This window comes from Sturnus vulgaris, chromosome 8 (genome assembly GCF_052056855.1).
Source record: "Sturnus vulgaris isolate bStuVul1 chromosome 8, bStuVul1.hap1, whole genome shotgun sequence".
NCBI lineage: Eukaryota > Metazoa > Chordata > Aves > Passeriformes > Sturnidae > Sturnus > Sturnus vulgaris.
The window spans coordinates 36,036,651-36,060,275 of record NC_142250.1 but is presented as its reverse complement, the minus strand read 5'-3'; the positions used below and the strand labels follow the sequence as shown (position 1 = coordinate 36,060,275).

Here is a 23,625-nt window from a genome sequence, read left to right as displayed (position 1 = left end):
TCCAAGAACAAGAAAAAGCCCAGACAGTTAAAATTGCACCGTGGGTTGTTTTTATAAATGGATTTTTTGCTTTGGCTTCCTCTCCTGCCCTCCCTGGAACCATGGCAGCCCCTCCAGGACAGCTCAGCTTTTGCTGCTGGACTTTTTACAACTCTCCAGTAATATTTTTCCCAACTGGAAAATGCTTTCCCAAAGTTCCCTATTTTTTTTTTTTTTTTTCTAAAGTAGAAACCCACTAGGAATGGGTCTGGGATGGAAAATCACATTATCAAAGGCTCATAAGGGATATTAAAGGGATATTAAAGTTCATTCCAATTACCCCCCACCATGGCAGGGACACCTTCCACTGTCCCAGGTTGCTCCAAGCCCTGCCCAACCTGGTCTTGAACACTTAAAAATCTAATTTTTTTTTTTTTTCATTCTGCTTTCCCTCTGCAATGAGCTGCAGGTTTTTGGACCAGCTCTGTTCAAAAGCCCTGTGGAGGTGGCACTTGGGGACATGGGGCAGTGGTGGCCTTGGCAGTGCTGGGGGATGGCTGGACTCAATAATTTCAACCTTAATTATTCTGTGATTTTGGATGCATTTGCTAAAACCCCGGGCCAGTCTCAGGCCTCTGAAGCTCCTTTAATGCCTCCCATTAGTGCCAGGGTGTGAAGAGTGAGGTGACATCGGTGAGGTGATGAAATGTCATCGTTAAAATGTCCTTCCCCTGCCTCTGCCAGAGCTCTTCCAGACACTGCTTTTCAGAAAAAACCATAAAATTGGGGTTTTTTTGCAGTACCAGAGCAGGTCCCGTCAGGAACAGCATCTCCCAGGGCCATGGCAGTGAAAACAGAGAAAACAACAGCAAAGGAAAATTAAAATAAAACACTCAGGATTTGATTTAAGGTGTTGAAGGTTGGACTCAATCTTTGAGGGCTTTTCCAACCTTAAAGATTCAGAGATTCTGCATGGGAGAGAAAAACTTGGATTTCTGTGGGTTTAAAACACTTGCACCAACATCATGTATCCAACTGTTTAATTTGATTTACAGAAAGAAATCTCCCCCCTCCTGAATAAGAAACTCACTTTGGGGGCTGCAGCTTCAAATGGGACAAGGACAGAACTGCCAGAAAAAAATCTTTGGAGTTGTGAGGGCAATTTTGTCTCAGGGCTGGGGCAGGTGCTGCCCTGCAGGTCCCTGATTCCTGGAGCAAGGGGGACACAAAGGTGAAACTCAAATTTCGCTCCAGGAAATTCCAGGAACTTTTTGCAAATGGTGGCTCACACATTCCCAAGTTTTCTTGGCAGATGTAACAACAGAAGCAGCTCTGAGGGTGTTATCCAGGGCTAATGCTTATAAAGACAAACTCAGCATCATCAATGAAGGATTTGGGTGGTGGGGGAAAAAAAAAAAAAAATCATTTTCAAAGCATATTTACATTCAGAATGAAACATTCCAGCCATTCTACGCTTGAGCTGGGCTTTTTTTATTTCTCCCTGTGCATGTGAAGAATTCAGAAGTGTTCTTACAAGCAGTGGGGATAAAAACACATTGAGTGCAGCTGCTGAGAGCATCTCAGTGAACTGAGAAGTGATTATGTTGTACCCCTGGGCAACGAGGCTGTCATCAAATTTCCAAACAAGACGTGAGAATCTGGGACAGTTCTGTCGTTGGGTCACAACGTTTGCTTGGCATTTCCCCTGCCTATTTTCCAATTAGGAATAAAATCCCAACATTTCCAGGAGCAAAACCCTCCCCTGGCAGGGAAAAGATGCACAAAAAGCAGATTTGGGGAGGATTTTGGGGAGGCTGTGATTGCAGGAGCAGACACAGGGGCACACCCAGCCAGAAATGAAGAAATGAAATGGGGGAAAAGGAGAATTTGTGGTTTTTGCTGCAACCCAGACCTCAGCTAATTACCTGTGATGCACCAGCTGCAGGTAGGAATTGTTACAAAACAGCTGCAATCACTTCTTGCTATAAAATAATCGGAATTTTTGGCTCTGTTGCCCACCCAGACCCCACGGAAGCATCCAGGTACTGATCCATAAATGTTGGATATCAGAAACCTGGGATTTTGGGGGTTTTTTTTTGGTGGAGCCGTTTTTGACTTGAGGTTTTAGAGAAGGCTTCTAAATTTGAGTGATAGAGGTAAAATGATGGGTGTGTAGTAAAAATAGGAGTGTGTGATTTCACATGGTGAAGGGTTTTGAAATTGGGATTTTTATAATATAGTAATAAGTATGGGACACAATGGAGGAATTTTTTTTGCCTTTTTTTTTGTTTGTTTGTTTGTTTTTTGTTTGTTTGTTTGTTTTTGTTTTGTTTTGGGTGTTTCTTTGGTTTTTTTGTTTCTCTTGGTAAAGGTGGCAAATATCACCTTTACAAATAAAGTCATTTTGGATGCACAGGGAAGTTCCTGCAGAAAGAAATTTTAAGCACCTGTTGCTGAACCATCTCCTGGAGAAACCCTTCCTAATTTTTTTATTTTTCCCCAAAATAAATTAATAAAGAATTATTTAAAAAATCCAAACAACAAAAGAACCAAAGAAAATAAAATTACCTGCAAAGGTTTGATTGTATTTTACTGGCAAAGATGAAATTCTGAGGTCACCACTGGGACTTGTTTTTCTGCCCAGCACAGAAGTCATTATCCAGCAGGGACAGAATTCCATATTTCCAGGCTTTACAGATTCCAAGAGGAGTGAAATGGCCCCAGTAAACCCACACAAACCAGCTCCATTAATAATTAAATTGGTTGAGAAGGATGGCTGCCACCAGGTGCAGTAAAATGAATTTATGCAACATTTTGAGGCATCCTCCCCCTCCAAACCCCATCCTGTGCACCAGGAACTCCCAGGGTCAGCAGGAATGGGGCTGCTCCTACAGGAAAGGGTCATTTCCAAAGGGAATTGATGCCTTTTTAACCCAGAACTGTCCAAGTGTGTTGAGAATAATGGAGCCTGACAAGGCTGAAAAGAGAAATTGGGAAGATTGATCTGCTGGGTCCCAATGCTGAGTTGGGGTTGAACTTCTGGCAGGGTTGTAGCAAATAAATATTTCCCTAAATAAAGGAAAATGGTGAAAAGAAAATGGTGAAAAGAAAATGGTGGAATGCTTAGAACAAACCCTGAAATATTCACAGCCCAGAGTTTTCCCCTGGATAATTAAATCCCATTTCTCTCACCAGCACCTGGGAAGAGGGATGTGTGGGGAAGTCTTGGATGATAAAATCAAACCCATTTAGGTGAAAAAACCATTTCAACCTGAAACATTTCAACCTGAAACATTTCAACCTGAAACATTTCAACCTGAAACATTTCAACCTGAAACATTTCAACCTGCCTTCCCTGGCTGGGGCAGCCACAGCTGCTCTGGGCACCCTGTGCCAGCCCTGCCCACCCTCCCAGGAACAATTCCTGCCCAAAATCCCATCTCAACCCACCCTCCTTCAGCTCAAAGCCATTCCCTGTGTCCTGTCCCTCCATCCCTTGTCCCAGTTCCTCTCTCCTGGAGCCCTTTTAGGTCCTGGAAGGGGCTCTGAGCTCTCCCTGGATCCTTCTCCAGCTCTGCCCTGAACAGGAGCTCCAGCCCCGTTCTTGCCATCAAACCAACCCCAATTTCCAATTTTCCAGGTCTTTTAAGAGACCTAAGGCACAATTTCTGCTCCTGACCTTACACCACGGCCCAGAAAAATCTCACACCAGAGAAAAGGAAATTTCTTTTTCCAAAGTCACTTTTCTGCCACCGTGTCCAGAGCCCATGGAGCAGCTGAGATCAGACCAACACTGATTTATTTCTCTCCAGGAGCTTCTGCTGGGAGGTTCAGAGGAGCTCTGTCTCTTCCCAAGGGTTTTGTGTTTGGACATGTATTTATATTCCCTGCTCAAATACTCCCACAGATCTCTGCCCACCTCCACAGGGACCACAAAGTGGAGAAAGACACAAACTGCTTTAAAAATCCCATTATTTCTTTTTTTTTTTTTTTTTTTTTTTTCCTGTTATTTCTTTCTGTGGAGCAACTCAACAATAATGGGCTGCTTCGAAAAAAAAGCACCAACAAATCTATTTGCCAAATGTACACAGTAATAAACTCATGGAAGGAAGTTCATAGCCAGCAAACTGAATATTATTGACAATCAGATCTCAAATAAAATGTAAAAAAAAATCTCTCAACAGGCCTCCTGCGACACAAGTAGGTAATAAGTGCCTCATCTTTTGAAAAAAAGGTGCTTTACTTTTAAATTTTTTTAAATTTATGGTTGATTTCTTTGGATTTTTTTTTCTTGGTGAGCCGTTGAGCTCATGCAATTAAACACGGGCAAACACATCTAATTTCCAGAGAAACAATAATTACAGCTTAACCCAACTCCCTGCCCTCTGCAGTGCCTTCCCCTCTTGCTGCAAGAACACACTCCCCAAACCAATGCTCATCCTGTTAAATTGGATGTTAATAAGTGGTTTAAGCTGCATAATTCATGCCGAGCTAGAAATGTTTTGCTTAGACTGGAGCTGCTGGGATTGTTTTACCTCTGTGTGAGTCGTGGTGATCCCACATGGAATTTGTGTCACAAATTGCTCTGGAACGTTGCCTGGCTCCCTCTTCGTTCCCACAGATTCCTTCATCTCCTGCTAAGGAATCCTTTTTTGGAACTCAGGAAAGTTTTTAGTTCATTTGCTGTTTTTCCCCTGCCAGTGCAGTGATCTGGCATCTGGTGAGGATGGAGGGAGGGAACTCCTCTGAAATTGGGATTGCAGCACTGAGGAAATACAAGCACAGCCATGGGAGAATGAAAGAAATTTGGGAAGAGCAGCCAACACCAGGAGAATGCACCAAAAACGCCTTAACAGGAGCCAGTGCCATGTCTGGGGTTGGTTTTGCTTTCTCCTTGTAAGGACTCCCTAAAAGGTTCATGACAGAGATCTTCTGCTTCATCTCTCTCATCTCTTTTCTATTCCTTTCTTTTACCTCACATTTGCTGTTAAATTAAATCAGAACTATGGACTCCAGCACATGCAGATTAATTTGGGCAGAGGAATCTCTCAATATTTGGGTCTTAACATCATCCCCAGGGGGGGTCAGGACGTGTCCCCAGCACTGCAGTCCACACCTTCCTTAGCTGGGAAATGAGTGATTTAATTCTGCCACTTCCCTTTGAAGAGCTTGAATACAATGCCACACACACTGGAAATGGAAAATAAAAGTGTCATTCAACAGAGAAACACAATTTATAATAATTATTCACGTCTGCAAAATACATATTAAAAAAACCCCAAGGGATATCAAAAATCTTATAAATAGCCTCACTGGAGAATAGCTGGAGACCCCATAAATAACCAGGTATTTATACTGATCCCCACCTTTCTGCATCCCCAAGAAGATGGCAACTGCAAGCCTGAAATTCAGTTTAGAGCCATGGAAAGTCCAAAAGGAGAACGAGAGGAAATGGAAATGTCAGTGCAGCTGGAGCTCACACTGCCCATTACTGCTAAAAACCAAGGACAGAGGAAAACCCTGAATTTCAGTGCTCACCATCACTCCAGGGCTTGGTCTGTTTTCCAGCAATAATTTCTACACATGCTCCAATTTATTGATTGATCCCAGGGCAAGGTGAGCATGGAAGGTGGAAAAGCCTTACCTGGTTTGTGCAGCCTGGCTTCACACCACATCCAACTTCTGGCACAGGAAGGTTCCCAAAAAAGCCACAAGAATTGATAGGGAAGATGTTTAATATGAAGCAAGAAGGTGGAGAATTCAACCAGTCAGTGAAGTGAGATGTATCACATGAAAAATGTGTTTGATGTGTGTGCATGAATACACAGCTGTACCTGCACTCACGTGAATCCCTATTCATGTGTCACAAATAAATACATTTTCACTGCAAACTTTTCATCCTTTTCCTCTCTAAAGTCACACAGAACTACAGGCAAAGTAAAGAAAAATGCCCGTGTTAAGACAAAACTGAATTTAAAAACGTTTTTACCCTCAGAATTTGTGGCAGCATGGGAGACATCTCAGGAATCATAAATGTCAATTACAGGAACCAGCTTCAGGAGTGACCTTTGTGTTGAGCTTCCCAGTGCAAATAAATGTGATTAAAAAGCAAACAACCCCTGTCCAACAAATCTTGGGGGGTTTTGTGTGGGACTGATCTTTGCACCTGTAAAATCCAACCTTACTCCCAGGCTGGGACTCAGGGAAATGGAATTAAGGAATCTCCTTTTACCCTGGCCCTGTGAGTTGACTTTCACTAAGTGAATTCAAACTGCTTTTCAAGAAGTGAAAATCAGTGGCCAAAATTCTGGGTTTTTTTCCACTGTCCAGGAACTTGGCACCTCTGAATTTCTTCTTTCAGGGAAATTTGTGTCACAAAGCCCTGAGGAGCTGCTCTCAAATGTGAGCAGAGGGACAGCACTCGGGGGGAGTTAATCCCTGATTTATCCCAAATGGTGAAAACCTGGCCCCTGTGGATGCTGCTGCCAATTCCCTGGCCAAGCTCTGCTATGGAAAAGATGCAAGCAGAAATACTGATTTGAATCAAGTCTGAGTGGGGACTTTGGGTATGGAGGCACTGGGAGGATAAAGAAGAGATGAATAATCCAGGGCATCCCAACCTCACCTCCTCAGGCAGCTCAGGGCATGGGGTGGGCAAAGCAAAACTCCCTGGAGCCATTTAGGGATGAATTCCCACAGGAATGGGGCAGATGGAAGGGACAGGAGATCTCTCTAAAATAAGTTTCTTTTCTGAATTCTCTCTGCATTAGCTCAGCTGGGTCCCAAAGAACCTGACAAGGAATTCCCAAGGCACTGGGATGCTCTGACTCCCAAGTGGATTGAAAAGGAGAGAGCAAACCACGGGAAATAACAACATTCCCGGGATTGTTCACTGCCTGTAAGGAATCAGCTGCTGGCTCTGCTGAAGTTGTGTTTTTACCCCTCTTTGAGGAGGACACTGATTCATTCTGCCTGGGTTCTACACAGCCTGGGAGCTGTCAGATTGTAAAAGCAGTGACAATTCGGCTCTGAGAGCCTGATTTTCAATTCCTAGGCTCAGCTTGCATATTTGTAAAACACACACACACAGAGGAGATTTGGAGCCTGTACTGTGAGACCCATTTGGAAGTGCAGCTCTTGTTTGAGGAGTCTCACAGGGCTGAATTATAACACTTGCATGAGCACAGGAATTTGCTGAGGATGTGTGAAAACAAACACATTATCAGAAATACAATTTACAGGCATCCACCAAAAGGTCGATGGGAAAGCTCTTCCCATCCTTTAAGAAGCAAATGGAAGAGAAAAGAGGAAAATTCACCCAGCATCATAGCACGAGCTCCCTGGCAAGAGCAGCCTCTAAAGGAATCCTCAATTAAATAGAAGATTTATAGAATTAAAGTTGTAATACATTATTGATTACAGGTATCTGATTGACTGCAGCCAAAAATCCTTCCCTCCCTGCTCCTCTAGAGCAGAGATTATGTGAACAAAACAAAAAGAGGGAACTGCAGGATGAGATCCAGCAGTAAATCCTGAGACACTCCAGGACTGATTTCAGAGCAAGGAAAAGTGTGTTTGTGAGATCCAAACTGACACTGTGGTTTAAGGCAAAAAAACCGAGAATATGTAATTGACCACTGGAACCACTTTTTATGAGAAGGGCAATTTTTCTGCCTTGGTAACAACAGTGTTGTTTTACTGCTGTGTAAAGTCACTTCTGCTTGGAACTTGCAGCGTGTAGCAGGTAGCCGGGGTGGAAAATATGACATAAAACTCATCTGTTTTCTGAAGCATTCACTTAGAGATACCCAAGGCATCATTTTGGGCATGGACAGCACACAGGGATGGATGTTCTTAGTGCTGATGTGTGTTTCAGCTCCAACTTGCAGGGACAACCACAGCAGTACAATCAAAGATTTCAGTTTTCTCATGAGTTCCCCTCCTAAACTGTCCTAAAAAAGGAAAGTGTATACACAGCCCTCTGCACAGTGCAGCAGTTCCCAAAATTCTGCAGTGAGGATAAAAACACCCAGGGAATGTATTCATTTTCTTAGACAAGCTTTTAAAATAATAGTTTATTTTTTTTTTTTGAGTCAGTGGTGTATATTTAAAAACAATCTACTGTAAGAGTAAAAAGATTGTAGATAATAAAAAAAACCCGAAGTGTGATGACAATAAAAAAACCACTAGAATACAAAGTTAGTTTCCTTCCTCCCTCCCAAAACCCCATCCCATCAGTCTGATATTTCTCAGAGCTTAATATCTGGAAAAAAAAAAAAAAAAAAGCTTTCTGTTTTTTCTTTACACTTTCAGCAATTAGGAAATTAAGAATACATAAAGCATTCTTTGCAGGCACATTAATTCATTATGACGTGAATAGCAGGCACCATAAAAATTCAAACATTCTAAAAACCATCATATATACAAACACTGTACAGAATGATGGCACAAGGACAAAGTGATTCCGTTCAGTTCATCCTAATCCAACATGAAATATTACACAATAAAGAAAGGAAAAAGCTCTTCCTGTTCCTGTACTCAACATTTGGGTTCAGAATGACCAGGAGCCTCCTCCCTGCTGTTTTTTCTCCCTTACCCTCGTGCTGTTGGCAGCTCCAAGATTTCCTTGTTTTCCCCCTCATGGACACCCAGAAGATGCAGCTGAATGAAAATGGCAGTGGGTGATGACCAATAATTGATTTTACAAAGCCCATTAATCACAGATTATCCTGAGCTGGGAGGGATCATCAGAGCAGCTGCTGTCCCTGCACAGACACCCCAAAAATCCCACCCTGGCCATCCCTGGCAGTGTCCAAACTCCTGGAGCTCTGGGGCAGTGCCAGCACCCTCTGGGGATGAACCTTTCCCTAAAATCCAACCCGAACCCCCCTGGCCCAGCTCCAGCCATTCCCTGGGGCTGTCCCTGATGATGGCAGTGAAGATTCAGTTCCTGCCCCTGCATTTCCCCCAGGATGATGCTGATGGCCCGAGGTGTCCCCTCGCTCTCCTCTCCTCCAGCTGAACATCCCGAGTGCCCTCAGCTGCTCCTCACACGGCTTCTCCTCAAGGCCTTCCCCATCCTGGTGGCTCCTTTGGACACTCTCTAACACTTTAATCTTTTATTTATAGTGTGACTGGTGCCAGCCTGGTGTCACCCCCGTCACTGCCACCCTTTGTGCCCGACCCCTGAGCCAGCTGCTCACCCATCCCATCATGTGTTTCTCCAGCTGCAGGATGGACATTTTGTCCAGAAGGATCCCGTGGGAGACAGTGTCAAAAGCTTTGCAGAAGTCCAAAAGGATTCCATCTCCAGGCTTTGCTGGATCACCCTGCTGTAGAAGGAAATGGGGTTCCACAAGCAGGACTGTCCCCTCGTGGAGCTGTGCTGGCTGTGCCCCATGGCTGCATTGTCCTCCAGGTGTTTTCCAGGACCTCCCACAATAATCTTTTCCATGATTTTACTGCAGTCTTCCAGGATTCTCCTTCTTGCCCTTCTTGAAAATCAGGACACCATTCCCCAGCTTCCAGTGAGCTGGGACCTCTCTGGGTTCCCCAGACTGCTCAAAAAATCATCAAGGGGGGTTTTATGATGACATCAGCAGCTCTTTGAGGACTTTGGATAAATCCATCAGGGCCCACGGATTTGCAGGGATTCAGCTGGGGCTGCACATCCTGCAGTTTCAGGGTGACTGGGGTTGATCACTGTCACAGTCATGGTCCTCCAGCTCAGGGCACTGGGACCCTCTTGGTCTGTGACCCACGTTTTGCAGACAGAGACAAAGGAAGTGCTGAACACCTCTGCCATGTTCCTCTCCCTGTTTGTGAGGTGCCCATCCCCATCCTGGAATGGGCTGATGATATTTTTACACTGCCTTTTGCCATTGATATATTTGAAAAAAATTCTATTTTTTTGTCCCCCACAGTTCTGGCAGCTCCAACTGAGCTTTGACCAGGTGAATTTTCTCCCTACAGTGGGGAGCAGCACCTCTGTATTGTTCCCATGCCTCTGACCTTGCTTCCACTGGCACACACTTTCCTTTTCCACCTGATATCCAAGAGGAGATCCCTGTTCAGCCAAGCCAGCTCTGCCTCACCTGCCCGACTTCCAACATTTGGGAATTGTTGCTCCTGTGCCCTTGGGAGGTGATGTTTAGAAAGGGACCAGCACTGATGGACCCCAGCACCTGCAAAAACATTTTCCCAGGGGACCTTACAAATTCCCTGAGCAGCCTCATGGTCAGAGGGGAGGTTTTGCTGGCACTTTTCCTCCTCTCACCAGAGGTTTTAAATCGTGGTCACTGTGGCCAAGACAGCCCCAAATCTCCACTTTGCTCATTGCAATCAGGTTATTTACAACACAATTTCACAAATCAGTGGTGTCTGATTTTTAACCCTGGGCTTAAATCCCTGTTATTCAGGGAAATCCTACAGCAGCTTCACCTCAATGGGAAACCTCCTCTTGCCCTGAATTCCATGTGAATATTGTCATTGATTCCTATATACACTGAGATCAGGTACAAAAACTCTGCTCATTTGAAACTCCAGAGATACCCAAAATCTTTAGGTACAAAATTTCCAGCTCTCATTTTGATCTCCACGTTCAGCTCTGTGCCTGGTGCTATCCAGAAGCATGGGAGAAGGTTGAGGAAGAGGGTTCTGTCAGTTGATGGAGTTCCCAGTCTCAAGTAGAAATCCAGATTTCTTTCAAGTTATGGGAGGGAAGAACCCCAAAAGCAGGGGGACGTAGTGTTGGGTCCGACACACGGCGGGAATTGGATTTCTTACGGAGTTACCATTGCACTAAATGTTAGATACTGCACACCTGAATGAGGTAAACATTACAGACCATCAAATACTTGGGGAAATGAATTGTTACAGCTTTATCTTTGGAAAAACAAACCCGTTTCCTTCTTCACTGGACAATCCCAGAGTCAACAGACGTTTGCTTGCGCGTCGTCTTGGGAGGCGGCGGCGGCGGAGTCTTGCTGGGGAGTGGAGGAGGCAGGTGCTGCAAGAAACCAATTTGGGCAGATGATGTTAGGAAAGAATGGAATTCTGCAACGTTTTTGTGTCCTCTCTCTCACTGCAAGAGGCAGCAGGTTAAGTGTGGAGCCCTGTGCTTCACAAAAGCCTCTCCCTGCTGGATTTGCTGTGAACACGCAACGCTCTCAGCCATTACTTTTAAATATAACTTTTACTTTAGACTGTGAAAAAAAAAAAAAAACTCTCAAGAGTTCAGGATTAATTAGCTCAATATTTAAGGAAAAAAAAATCTTTTGAAAGCACGGGAGAAGTTTATAATTCCCCACTTTATATCATGATAGGATATTGATTTCTTGGTCCGTATCGATTGCCTCAGCCTCTAGGCACTCAGAGCTTAAAAGCCAAGCTGAAGCAATGGCTTCATTGCTTTTCCATTATGCTTTGGATTTTGCACAGTTAGAACAGAAATATTTAAACAAAAAAAAAAAACAAAAAAAGAAACAATTTAAAATCATTTAGAGAGATAAGTAACTCGCAATTTACTATTACTCACACAGTTATAATTAAAATACTCTGAACAGAAATGCAGAACGTTCAAATATACGTATTTTAAATCACTTTACATATCTCACAACAGAAGAGCATTCCCAGTTAGAATCACCAGCTAATTGGACAAATTAAAAAAGCCATTATGGAAATTAAGACTTTTTTTCCCTAAAGTTGAAACATACAAATGACAAAGTCTGTTGCAGAAAGAGCTGGAGCCCATTGCATTTGCAGGCAGGTTTTCCCAGCATTTGGGCTGTGCTGCAGTGTCACAGCTCATCAATGCTGCTCTGGCTTTATTTTTCCCAAAAATTCTCCCCCACTCCCCAGTCAGGGCCTTGTGTTCTCTTCCAAGGCCAAGGATGCTTTTCCAGTTGTTTGCTCCTGTCCTGCCTCAGGCAGCCCAGCAGCAGCTGCTGGCTCCACACGGGCACAGCTCTGCCCAAATTCCTTGGTCACCTCTGCAAGAACAGCCCAAGCACCTGCAATTCCTGATGGTTTGTCAGGATCAGGAAGATCCTGGTATTTAAACAACTGAGAAACCCCAGGGAAGTGCACAGAACCAAAACTGGATTTTTCAAAGCCATCCAAGGATGCTGTCCCAAAAAGAAGAGAGGTTCAGGGTGATGCCAGGACATCTCAGTCCCTCCTCTGCTCAGAGCAGCTCCTGGTGCTCCTGCAAGCTCATGACTGGCAGTTTTCAAAGATGAGTTAAGAGCAGAAGAAAAACAATCTTTAAGGTACTAAATATAATCTCCCAAGCAGGTCTGAAGTTACACGGAGTTACAAATCTGAGATTTCACCAGACAGTTTTATTGATCACAGACTAAGGGGGAAGATAGGAATGCAAACTGGCTGAGCCAGGCAGGCTGGATTTTTGCTGGAATCTCTTTCCTGTATCCTACCTGGCCAGCATCACCTTCCAATCCATTTTCCACCTTTCCTCATTCTTCCCAACTCTCCCCAGGCAAAGGAAAGAGGGATCCCAAACCACCTGAGCGTGTCTCTCCATTCTGCTCCATCCACTCTCCATTTCCCAGCCTCTCTTTCTGCCTGCTCCCAGCTTCCTCCTTGGCTCCAAAATGCTCTCTGGGACCTTGGAAATCCATTGGCTTTGTTCTGCTGTGGAGTGAGAATCTCTGAACCAGAAGTGAGGCACTGGAGCAGGGTGCCAGGTCTGCATTTCCCTGCCTGCCTGGAAAAGAGGCTCCCACACGTGGCACTGGGCACAGGGGTCACTGGTGGCCTTGGCAGTGCTGGGGGACACCTGGACTGGATGATTTTAGTGGCCTTTCCCACCCTAAATGACTCCATGATTTCCCACAGCAGGCTCCCAATGGGCAGGACATGATGATCTCTGAGTCAGAAAAGTCAACAGATTATTAGGAAAGGCAGAGAAAATAAGAATTTCATTTTTTTTTACCACATGCAAAACTGAAGGTTTTGTTTGGTTTTTAATTAAAATGCCACTGCTGATCTGCCTCTGAAGTGTTACAGCCAGAACCATTAAATATTTCCTCTACCTGAGCAAATCCCCTTCTGAACTTGGCACCTTAACTCCTGAATTCCTGCTAAGGCACCTCAATAATTATCAGTTGTGATCTGAAGATTCCAAAACCTTTGAAAACTTGTTCAATTACAGTCCTGTACCCGGGCAAGGGCTCTGGGAAATGCTGGTGGTCTGCAGAACATCCAACATCTCATGGAGCTGACATTCCCTTCCAACTCCATAAACCACGTGCCCCTCAGAAACACAGCACAAAATAGAAAACTTTCCTCTCTGCTTTGCTCTCTTTAACTTCATATTCATCACCAGGAAAAAAAAAAAAAATCCAACTCTGCTGATAGCATCATTTGTGCAAATCCATTTTGAATTTAAATAACACTCTATTGGCAATAATTCTCAATTCAATTAGATCAAAGACATTTCTCAACCAAATGAGCCCCTTCATATTGATCAGAGAACAATCAAATCAGCCCTGAAAACCTGGTTCTGAAAAGCAGAGACAATGCAAATACAATGAGAAGAAGCTAAATATATATGCTATAAATAACAAGCTCAAAACCTACCCGAGCTCAGATTCTGCAAGCAAATTAGGCAGAAAGAAATAGCAGAGATAGGTAGATAATTATTATAATTGAATTTACAATTTCCATTAGAAAGTCGGATAAATTTAGCACATGTTCATTTATATAATAAGCTCCCAATGAATATATTAAGTAGGATGTGTAATGCTGCTTGGGGCAGCATTGTTGGGAATTTTGCAAGACAAAACATTGCATTATGGAGCTGGGGTAACTCCAAACCAGCACTCCCAGGGCTGATCCCTCCTTCCTTTTCTCCCAGGACAGAAAAAATTCAACCCCTTTTCCTCCCTCCCTTTAACACCACACTCACAAAAACCATTATCAGGTTTATAAAGTTCATTTTTGCTGCTCTTCCCCTTAGAAACTTTGCAATAAAAATAGAGTTTGCCTTGATTTTGTATTTAATGAAGACTCTCTTTGCAGAGCTCCTGTTTAGATCTCGGTGGGTGATTGTGAACCTGACTCTTGCCTTTCCTTCCTGACAAACTGACAGAGGCTGCTGCTTCACATCCCAACCTATTTTGGGCAGAATTCTTGACTCAGGGGTACCTCAGGGGAAGCAGAAACCTTATGTAAAAGGCACATCTGCAACACAGAAACAATCTGTTCCTTCTGTTTCAGACATGAAATTGCTCCCATTTGTTTGCTGTTTTTTTTTTTCCTTTCCCTGATACAGAAAAGAATCAAGTTTAAAAACATTTGTCTGCATTCTCTTACAGAGAGATATAAAGTGCACTACACCAGGCGTGCTTGGGATGTAGTAAAAATCAATTACAGAAGATGAGAAAATGAATTTTTTTTTTTTGCTACTCTGAAGCAGCAAAATGAGAGACGAGCTGTTTTTCATTCAGAGTATACTGTTAAAATAAACAACTGCAAAAAAATCAAACAGAATTTGATTCTCCAGCACGGTCTTTGTGGCACTGCATGAGATTTCCTCCTGTGCAAGGAATTCTTTTTCTTTGAAATTCAATGGTCATCCATAGGACACGCTCTGGAGATCCAGTGAGAAGCACTTGGGTTTGGATTAAGGGATCTAATTAGGTGAGAACAGCAGAAATGGGTTGTAAATAGACCATCAGCCACTCAGGACTGTGAAAATGCTTTCCCTGAGTTGTTCCTTCAGCACAGAGCTGAGGTGCCTGACAACAACGTGGTTATTTCATGTCTGCAATGAAAAATAACATCTGAGTGTGAGGCTCTGGCAGAATAACTCTGCCATTCTCAAAGAGCCAGCAGGGAGAACAGCCCAACTCCACTAATGGCAGCCAAATTACAGACAGTTTAAGCTAATTGGCTGTTTGACCCAGGGAGCAAAGTTCTGTGCAAAATCCAGCAGGTAACTGATGTGAAATGACTGTTTAGCCCCTGGTTCATCCATCATCAATTAGAGTCTCATCTGACTGTGTGCCACTGCCACTGCCTGCCCTTGCTGGAGTGCACTGGAGCAGGGAGGGGGATTTGAAGGGTTCTCCTGCAGGGATGGACTCAGTGTGTGCCCACCCCTGAGCCCTCACAGGGCAACAGCAGAAATGCCTCAAAATGGGCAACCTGGAACTGCTCCACGTCATTGTTCCAGAGCAGATCAAAGAGGCTCCTCTGCTCTGGAGCCAGGCTGGAGAGTTGGGATTGTTCACCTGGACAGGAGAAGATCCAGGGAGAGCTCAGAGCCCCTGGCAGAGCCTAAAGGGGCTCCAGGAGAGCTGGAGAGGGACTGGGGACAAGGCATGGAGGGACAGGACACAGGGAATGGCTTTAAGCTGAAGGAGGGCAGATTTGGATGGGATATTGGGCAGGAATTGTTCCCTGGGAGGAACTGTTCCCACAGGGTGCCCAGATTTGCTGTGGCTGCCCCTGGATCCCTGGCAGTGCCCAAGGCCAGGTTGGACATTGGGCTTGGAGCACCTGGGACAGTGGGAGGTGTCCCTGCCATGGCAGAGGTGGCCCTGGATGGGATTTAAGGTCCCTCCCAACCCAAACTGTTGGATGATTCTGTGACTTCCCCCCATCTCTGGCAGGCTCCTGCCTGGGGGATGCTCCTGCAGGGGACAATGGCAGTGGATGAGGGCAGAGCTGGACCTGACAGGGGTCTGCACCCCTCATGCAGGGAGGACCTGGCTCCTGGAGTGTGACAGCTCTTCTGGAGCACAGCTAAAGCCACTTTCCCTCTGTGGAAGCACATTCCTCCATGTGGACACCATCAGTATTTTGCCCACACTGGCTGGTAACTCCATTTCCCCTGCACTGCTTCCCTGTTCCAGTCTGTGCACAAACACTCCTCAGGAGTGAGGAGCAAAACACTCAGAATCAGCTTTGGACTCCAGACTGACCCTGAATTCCTCACTGAAGGCCCAGGTCCTGCAAGAGAGATAAACCAGCACATCAGCATGGCCTGATCCCATGGGGACAGCAGGACGTGGCCACTCCCTGAACTGAATCAAGGGACATAGCCCATGTCTGGGCAGACAGCAGGACACAGATTTCACTCCAAATCCTGTAAAAAGCAGTGGCAGTCCATTGACTTGGAGACTTATTAAAAAGTAAATTAATTCTTCAGAAACTCTTTGCTCAGCAACATCTGAACTCACCAAAGAGTGAGGGACTGGCACAGGAGGAAGGGCTTGCAAGGTTTCCCATCCCAGCAGGCAAAGATAATGTTCAGATGGCAAATAAACCCCGTATTTTATTTCATTTTTTCCTTCTGGGCACATTATCCAAATGCTCCTGCAGCTCTGGGGCTCTGCCCATTCCCTGGGGAGCCTGGGCAGTGCCCAGCACCCTCTGGGGATGAAACTTTTCCTGATATCCAACCTAAACCTCCCCTGGCCCAGCTCCAGCCATCCCCTGGCTGCTGGCCCTGCTCACACACACAGAGATCAGAGAGGAGCTGCAGGCTGCTGCTGCAACCCCTCAGGTTGTGCTCCCTAATTCCCTGCTCCCCCACAGCTCCAGCTGCCTGTCCAGCCTCTTTGTCCCTGTCCTCATGAGGACAATGCATTTGCTGAAGCCCTTTAAGGTCAGTTTTTGCTCACTGCAGCTGATACAAGATTCAGTATTGCAGCACCTGCACTGCAACACATGAAAAACCCCCCTGGGTTGTGCCTTTTGTGGGTTATATCTGAATATATCATCCTGTTATATCCCAATAAACAACCAGAATAATCCCCATACAGCAGACAGACAGCCCAAGACTGTTCTGCTCCTCCAGGCTTCAGCCATCCCCACATTCCACCTGTGCTGGATTGATGGAGATGTTCCCATCCCAACCATTATCCCATGCTTAGGAAGTGTTATAGCCAATATTAGCAACCCAAGTGCTCCTTTGTCTATTTTCTTTGAGGTCCTTGCCTGCTCTGAATGCTAAGCAGGAGCTTGATTTGTATGCAAGGGTGAGGATGAACCCATAAAGAATGATAAGTGCCTAAAGGAATCCCTTGATGTAATAATAATCCTTGCAGGAGTCGTAGATTTCTTTTTTTTTTTTTTTTTTTTATGTTCCCATATATTATTAAGGACATTTTTAGCAGAACAAATCACAGGGAGCAAGAAAATATCTACAAGGGTCTCAGAGTTAACAAGGAGTAAGAGACAATCAGGAAATGATAATGAGGTGATCACCTGGATTAAAGACTTCAGGTGGACCAAGGTAACACTGGACTCTGAATATCTGAGATTGCTGCCTCATAAATGACATTATTGCCTGCAGTTTGACTTGGAGCATCTGATCCCTTTCTGGCTGCCTGCTTTTGAGTTCACTACAGCACTTTTCCTGCCTCTCATAACCCACTGCAAGACAACCAGAGTGAAAAACACAATCATTCCTCACACAAAAAGATATTTCCAGTTTAAAAGCTACTCAGATAATCTTATCTCTAATAGGTTTTACTGATTTTTCTTCACTGATACAACGGCAGTGTAATTTAAAAGATGATCAGTTTACCAGGCAGAGAATTATCCAGTTATGAATTATGGAGCTATTTGACCCATGAAACATAAGTCATTAAAACTGTGGAGTGGGATTTAATCACGGCAGCAATGAGAATTTACCCATCTGATCTTTCATGTCCAGCACTATTCATTTTCTTGATGTTCTTTAAAAGCTTCCTTCCTACCAGCCTGATGAAATAAAGGCACAGAGTGACTTTTTGAAGATTAGAAACTCTCTCCAAAATCAATTCTCAACCTAATATAGAATCACAGAATCTGCTGAGGTGGAGGGGACCTGCAAGGATCAGGCAGTCCCACTGCTGGCCCTGCACAGGACAGGTGGCTCTGGGACACATCTGCTTTGGATCCTTCTGCCAGGCTTTGAAAGCACATTCCTTGGTCTTGGAAAGCTTATATAAAAATACAGATGCTGAAGAAAACTTGGGGCAGTTACATAAGAAGATGTAGCCTGTATCTAATGATTGCATTTCTTAGCTATTAAATCCTGATGCCCTTCAACACCAGATGTTAAAAAATGGACTCTGTTCCTACAAAGTGTAGTAAAAAAAATGAGAGGAGCTTGAGCAGTCAAGACTGGAAAGAGCAAAAATATTAAGAGCAGAATAAAACTTTGCAAAAAACTACAGGAGAATATTGCTAGTATATTTATGAAGTCCCATTGAATGATGTGGAAACGCTGCTTGTGGCACAGGTACAGGAGCTGCACAAGGTCACAGAGCACATCAGGCTGGGTTATCTCCAGGTCTGGGCTCCCAAAACCACACCCCCATGGCTTCTGGGATTTGTACAGTAAATAAAAACATCTATCCCCAAAGTGGAAACCCCTTCCAAAATCCTCATCGGTCAGGGAAAAAAAAAACCAAAAACCTGGCTGCCAAGATTTTATTTATCATTGTTTAATAGTTTCTAGCTAAAAACTGAACTCATCCTAGCAATCCTGAGCTACTACCACAGCCTAAACCTTAGCACACAAAACGAATTTACCACTGTGCAGTTTATGCAGAAAGCAGTTGAAGAAATGTGAATCCTAATGTGAATTTCTCAGCTTTCTTCCTGAAGGTTCCTTAGACAAACCTCCTGGCAGCCCTGCTGTACACTCTGTAATTTTCCACTTAGAGGTCTGGATTCAGGACAAATGAGAGCTGGCCCCTGAGACAGAGGCTGGGGAAATGGGTTATAAGGTTAGAAGTGCAGTAAGGTTTGATGGAAATGAGAGGAAAAGTGAAAATATTGACTAAAATAATCCAGCCATGGGGAACAACTATGGAAGAGAGGATGGGAATAGAGAATTTTTCAGGATATGCAAATAAAGGGTAAAACATGGTGTTTTGAATATCTCTATTCACACTCCTGAAGTTACTTCTATACCTGCTTTTTTTTGTTGTTGTAGGTTTTTTTTTGGTTTTTGTTTTTTACTATTCAGCCTGAAATGCTAAAACAATTCAAAAAAAGACAATTCCTGTAACAACAAAGGCACAATTTCAGCCATGGAAAAGCTGAACTCATGCATTGGGACAAGCTGTGTTAAACACAGCTATTCCCAGAATCAAACCCAACTCCTGCCTGACTCCTCCTCTGCTGAGATCAGAAATGCTTTGTGTTGCCATGAAATTTGCTGGAAAGGCAAAATACTCAACAGAATTTCCCAGGAATGGTGAACTTCAGAGGAATCCTGGATGACACCTCTGCAAACAAAAAGGGATCAGTTCTGCTGGGAAGTTTTCCACAAAACAGCTCAGTTAAAATTCGACATTTCAAAGTCAAAGAAAACTTGTGACCACGTGGGGTGTAACTGCCCTACTCTGATTTGATTGGTAAAAAATTCAATTAATTTCCCAAAGTCAAGCCTGTTTGGAGGCCAAGGGGTGAATGATCTCTCCCTGTCCTTATCTCTCTATCCATGAGACTTTCATGACATTTTCTCTCCCTGCCCAGCTGAGGAAGGGAGTGATGGAGCATCTTTGATGGGCACCAGCCAGGATCCACCCTCCACACCCCTTGAAATGTTTTTTTTTTTTGCCCATAAAGAAAATAAAAAGCATTTCTCAAAGTGTTGCTTAAAGAAAAGGACCACATTCTTTTTAAAAGCTTCCAGCTACAGGAACCAAAGCAGAAAAGGTGAATTTTCCTCAGAAAGCTGCACACTCTGTTGGTGATGAGGTTTTTGAGCTCCTTGCCTCAAAGGGGACACGAGTTTGCCTCAAGGAAATGAGTGAGTGGTGCCTGAACATTGGCACAGCAGAGCTGCAGGAAGGGAAGGTGGCAGGTTCATGTTTTATTTCCTTTCCTGACACAGGACTGAAAGGCTTTAAATCCAATTTGCTGCTCCTGCTGGCTCAAGCTGCCTGCCCAACAAACCTGACAACATCAGCTCTGGAATTCCCAGAATGAATCCAACTTTCCTTCAGGTGGATCCTCACCCTGCTGACCCTGCAGAGCCCTCTCAGGGATGCAGGAGCAGCATTGCAGCTGCCCTGGGATGGCTCAGGGAGCCCAGAAGTGCAGGAGGGATCATTCCCTGGGCACTCACCCTCTGCTGGGCAGGGGGGGACGTGGTGGGGCTCATCAAATCCTGGCTCTCCAGGAGGTTCCCATAGTCAGCTGTGCTTCCTTTGAGAGGCAGAGGAGGGGGAATGTCAGGGATGTCAGAGCTGGACATCCCATTCAGCTCCAGATCTGCAAAAAAACAAAAAACAACTCTGAGTTAACTCTGCCATCCCCAACTCTTGGTGATGTCAGAGCTGGACATCCCATTCAGCTCCAGATCTGCAAAAAAAAAAAAAAAAAACCAAACAAACAACTCTGGGTTAACTCACAGCAGCTGAACCCTGCAATTCCACAGGGCTTTGGGTTGGAAGGGACCTCATGGATCATCCAGTCCATGAGCCAAGCCCTGTCCAACCTTGGACTCACTTTAAAATACCCTCAAAATACTTGAACAACCCCCTGTTTTTAATGAAACATCATTTTTGTTTCACATTTCCCACCAAAATATTAATAGCTTAGAAAATATAATTCTCCCACCTTCAAGCTCGCCTCGCACATTAAAACACAATAAAAGTTTTGCAAAGTACACGAAGAAAATATAATCTGGCCAAGTTTTATTGACTTTCCCCCAGTAAAATAAAAGCTCCCTGTTAATAAAATGCACAAATGAAAGCCTGGAATTAAGTACATCTCTCTCTCCAAAACTTTCAGGCTCCAGGTAACTATAACAAATGAGCAGCCATTAGTTGTTGAGTAAATAAAATCATGCACGAGAAAGTACCAAACATTTATTATTCCTGTTTGTTGGCTAGAAATTTCCTTTTTCTTAGCAGATAAATCCTCCCAGGTATGTGCTGGAGAGGCAAATAGCCTGAGGGACAATAAAGTTTATTGAGGCCTGAGTGATACATAGATTTTTGGGGAGAAATGTCCCCATGGTGTATTTCAGGGTAATTCAGTCATTTTAATACACTCATTTTAATTCAGCCATTTGAATAAAATCCACTGCGATCTCTACGAGATAAGAAACCAAAATGATTCTTTTATAAATGAGGGAATTTTGTTTAGGAAAAGGAAGAAAAAAAAAAAAAGGTGATTTCTATTTTATTTCACTGGGGTGATTTGTGAAACAAGAGAGGACTTGTTTATGCAGATGCTTTTATTGCAAAGCTCATATCAGTATTTTATTAAAAGTGTGATTTTATTGTTCTCTAAAATGGCCTCTCACAACATGATTTAACTCTAAGGTGGCTCTATTGATTTGTCACTGAAAAGTGTAATTTTACTCCTCATCCTTCCACCTGAACTCTTGACTACACTGAGAAAAGGTTATTTTCCATCCTGGGACTCCACATTTTCAGTTCCTTCCTCTCCATTAGGCTGAAAATGTTGTTTTTCCACCAGGACCTAAATTTCTCTTTGCTTTTTCCATTGCTCCTGTTTTTTTTATCCTTCCCTTTCTACAGAGAGGATTTCTCCTTTCCCCAGACATTCCTAAAGAGTTTCCTTTCTGCATCTCCATGAGAATCTCCTCCTGCTCAGCTCAGGGAATGAAACTGCAGCTGGAAATCCACGTTGTGCATTTGGAACTAAAGATTGATGCTGGCAATGAACTTCCCTGTCCATTCTGGATGAATTCCCCACCCATTCTAAAGAACTCAGGAATGTGAGATCTTTAAATGTCACAAAACGACTCCTGCACATCTCCCCCACTACTAAACATCTCTATCTTAGCTAAATAGATTTATATCTGGATTTTTTGGGTTGATTCTTCCATGCAGTTTAGGATAATAAAGGGAAATGTTTGGGAAATGTCATTTTCTTTTGTTAGTTTTATCAAAACCTTGAATCCTGCTTTGGAAAGAGAAACCTTTCCATATTTACCAGAAACAAACCATGTTTTTGAGCCTTTTTGTAGACTTTCCTTGGGAAACTGAGTGGAATAAAACACAATTTCCCCAAAATAAAGTAAATTTAACTGCCCTGAACACTTCAGCTTTGCATTCTATACGGTATTTTTTTCAACTAACAAGATTTAACTTCTTCCACGATAAAACTTCTGACTTCACCAATAGGATGGTGACACCCATTTTGTTAGGAATAACCCAAATCTTTTGTTTCTTTTAACAAATGCTTGGAAGATCCATGCAAAGGCAGATTTTCAGGGAACATCTGAGGAATGTTTTCAGCAGAGCTGCAGAAACGTGGAGGGCATGGAACCCAAGTGTCCAAGCAATCGTGTCCTGCTCTGCTTTTCCCTTTTTCCCTGCATTCCCCAGCTCCAGCTGGGATTTCCTGCAGCCTGTCCATGGCACCTTCCCAACCTCCTGCTGCTGAAGGGAACCAAAAATCCCTGCAAATGTGGGCACAGCATCTCCACCCAGGGCACGGGCTCATAAAATACACGAGCAACGTGGCTGCAGTTATCTGGCAACTGCTCAGTGGAACAACAAAGTTCTATCCTGGAAAACAATGATTTACCCAAATCTCTGATCTTTCCCAAAATTCAGTGAAATCCAGGGAATATCTACTCTGAACAAAAGCTTCAGGAATTCTCGGGGTTGTCCCAAGAAAATCTATTTGCTGCAGATCTGTTCATTTCCTCAGCTGAACTAAATCCTCCTAAGATGGTCACTATACAAATAATTTCCCCCCAAAATTTCTGGTGTGCTCTCATTATTCTATGAAATTCATTATTCAAGGTGGTTCATCAGATGAGTGTGCTCTGAATATTTATTTCTTGCTGGACATGTGCCATTGGGAAGATTTTGGAGCTGGTAAAGAATCAGTTAAGGGACCCTTTTTCCATCTCACCCTAATGATCACATTTTACACTCCCTTCTCCCAAATTGCCAGCTAACAGGCAGCCAGGATTGCTTAGCAACCCATTAACTGCTTTTAGCCAATTTGGGCTCTGAAAGAATTTCTTTATCCTTGGAATTCCTAAAAAATTTTATCACTGTAATTCCTGAAATGATTCTGGACTGGTGCAATAAGCTGATCCTATTTTATGTAACAAGCACCAATCTCTAGCACAAAAATATTCTCAGGAAATAGTAACTTCAGATATTTTTTTAAAAAGAGAAATAAATTAAGTGTTAATAAAATGTACATATGAACAAAAAAATCCAATTAAAGTATCTTTTGCAGCAGTATATATCCTTTAGTTCTCTGTATTCCCAGTTTTTAGCATTCTGGTGGTTTTTGGCTATAAAATTGTAAAGAAAGGTGAAAGTTACAAGTTCATTGTAATCAAAATATTTACTTTGTGTGTCTGACTATTTAAGATAATAAGTTTTAAAGTACAAAAACCAGTAAATAAAGCAGTGACCTTGATGGAATAAGATTTTTTTTTTCTGAAGACTGATGATCTCTTCTCCTCCTGACTAACACTGAACTTTTGACCACTGGAGTAGGATTTGGGTACATGCATCAAAAAGATCTTTTTTTTTTTTTGTCACATGCTGGCAGCTGCAAACTCTAAATAACAGGTTTTGGGAAAGAGCACTGGGCAAGAAATAGGTGTTGGATTCCACCCAGTTCTGCAATAGGGTTTGCTGCAGACTGAAGCAAACAGATGATATTTTCCAGAAA

At 43.5% G+C, this 23,625-nt stretch overlaps 1 protein-coding gene across 2 annotated transcripts in view; it reads right to left on the bottom strand.

Annotated features, from left to right (window-relative positions):
• Positions 1-8,024: 8,024 nt before the first annotated feature.
• The window catches only part of DOCK1 (dedicator of cytokinesis 1), a 255,021-nt gene continuing 239,420 nt past the window's right edge, over positions 8,025-23,625 (bottom strand). For both annotated transcript variants that reach the window (XM_088169442.1, XM_088169443.1), the window contains exons 51-52: positions 20,075-20,220; positions 8,025-10,987 (exon numbers count right to left, since the gene is read on the bottom strand). In XM_088169442.1, coding sequence (XP_088025568.1) covers positions 10,892-10,987; positions 20,075-20,220 — 242 coding nt within the window. In that variant the 3' untranslated portion in view covers positions 8,025-10,891. The remainder of the gene's footprint in view (positions 10,988-20,074; positions 20,221-23,625) is intronic.